Source organism: Neopelma chrysocephalum, unplaced genomic scaffold (genome assembly GCF_003984885.1).
Source record: "Neopelma chrysocephalum unplaced genomic scaffold, ASM398488v2 Primary Assembly neopelma1_76688, whole genome shotgun sequence".
NCBI lineage: Eukaryota > Metazoa > Chordata > Aves > Passeriformes > Pipridae > Neopelma > Neopelma chrysocephalum.
The window spans coordinates 1-1,307 of NW_020909850.1; the positions used below are offsets into that span (position 1 = coordinate 1).

Consider the following 1,307-nt stretch of genomic DNA (forward strand, 5'->3'; position numbering starts at 1 on the left):
AACAGCAGCTCCATGCCCCAGTTCCTCCTCCTGGCATTCGCAGACAGGTGGGAGCTGCAGCTCCTGCACTTCTGGCTCTTCCTGGGCATCTCTCTGGCTGCCCTCCTGGCCAACGGCCTCATCCTCAGCGCCGTAGCCTGTGACCACCACCTGCACACCCCCATGGGCTTCTTCCTGCTCAACCTCTCCCTCACAGACCTGGGCTGCATCTGCACCACTGTCCCCAAAGCCATGCACAATTCCCTCCATAACACCACAACCATCTCCTACAAGGGATGTGCTGCACAGGCATTTTTCTTTCTATTCTTCATGTCAGCAGAGTTTTCCCTCCTCACCATCATGTGCTACGACCGCTACGTTGCCATCTGCAAACCCCTGCACTACGGGACCCTCCTGGGCAGCAGAGCTTGTGCCCACATGGCAGCAGCTACTTGGGCTGCTGGCTTTCTCAATGCTCTGTTGCACACAGCCAATACATTTTCCCTGCCCCTGTGCCAGGGCAATGCCCTGGGCCAGTTCTTCTGTGAACTCCCACACATCCTCAAGCTCTCCTGCTCACACTCAGGCTACCTCAGGGAACTTGTGATTCTTGTGTTTCGTGCCTGTTTAGCATTTGATTGTTTTGTTTTCATAGTTTTCTCCTATGTGCAGATCTTCAGGGCTGTGCTGAGGATCTCCTCTGAGCAGGGACAGCACAAAGCCTTTTCCACGTGCCTCCCTCACCTGGCTGTGGTCTCCCTGTTCCTCAGCACTGGCACATTTGCCCACCTGAAGCCCCTTTCTATTTCCTCCCCATCCCTAGATCTGATTGTGTCAGTTGTGTACTCAGTGGTGTCTCCAACACTGAACCCCCTCATCTACAACCTGAGGAACCAGGAGCTCAAGGATGCCCAGAGGAAACTCTTAACTGTGTGTTTTTCAGAAGCAATAAACTCTCCTTCTTCTGCATGTTATGCACCTCATTAAAGGCCAATTGTGTTCTGTGCTTCATTAACGCCCACCATATCTTCTCTATTTTTTGCTCCTGGTAGGGGTGTTATGTTTGTGAGAATTTGTTCACATCAAAAAATCTTATTAAAAATATATATATAAAGGTATAGATAGATAGATAGATAGATTTATATATATATATATATCAGTGTAGGCCATTCTAGCCTTGCCCACAGGCTGTAAAAATTGGGACTTGTACTCACTGTGTGCTTAAACCAAATAAAGAACTCTGCATTGACTTGTTTGCCTGATATCTTTCCTCTCTGACTTCTCTGCAGCTGCAGGGTCAGTGCCTCTGTGCAGAGCTGGGCCAGAAA

General features: G+C 49.5%; 1 protein-coding gene across 1 annotated transcript; it reads left to right on the forward strand.

The window, feature by feature from the left end:
- Positions 1 to 333: 333 nt before the first annotated feature.
- LOC113979362 (olfactory receptor 5V1-like) lies at positions 334 to 909 on the forward strand (the record flags this gene model as incomplete). Its single annotated transcript, XM_027706777.1, has 2 exons — positions 334 to 598; positions 803 to 909. Coding segments are annotated over 2 exons (372 nt in total), but the record flags the coding sequence as incomplete, so codon positions are not given.
- Between the last annotated feature and the right edge of the window lie 398 nt (positions 910 to 1,307).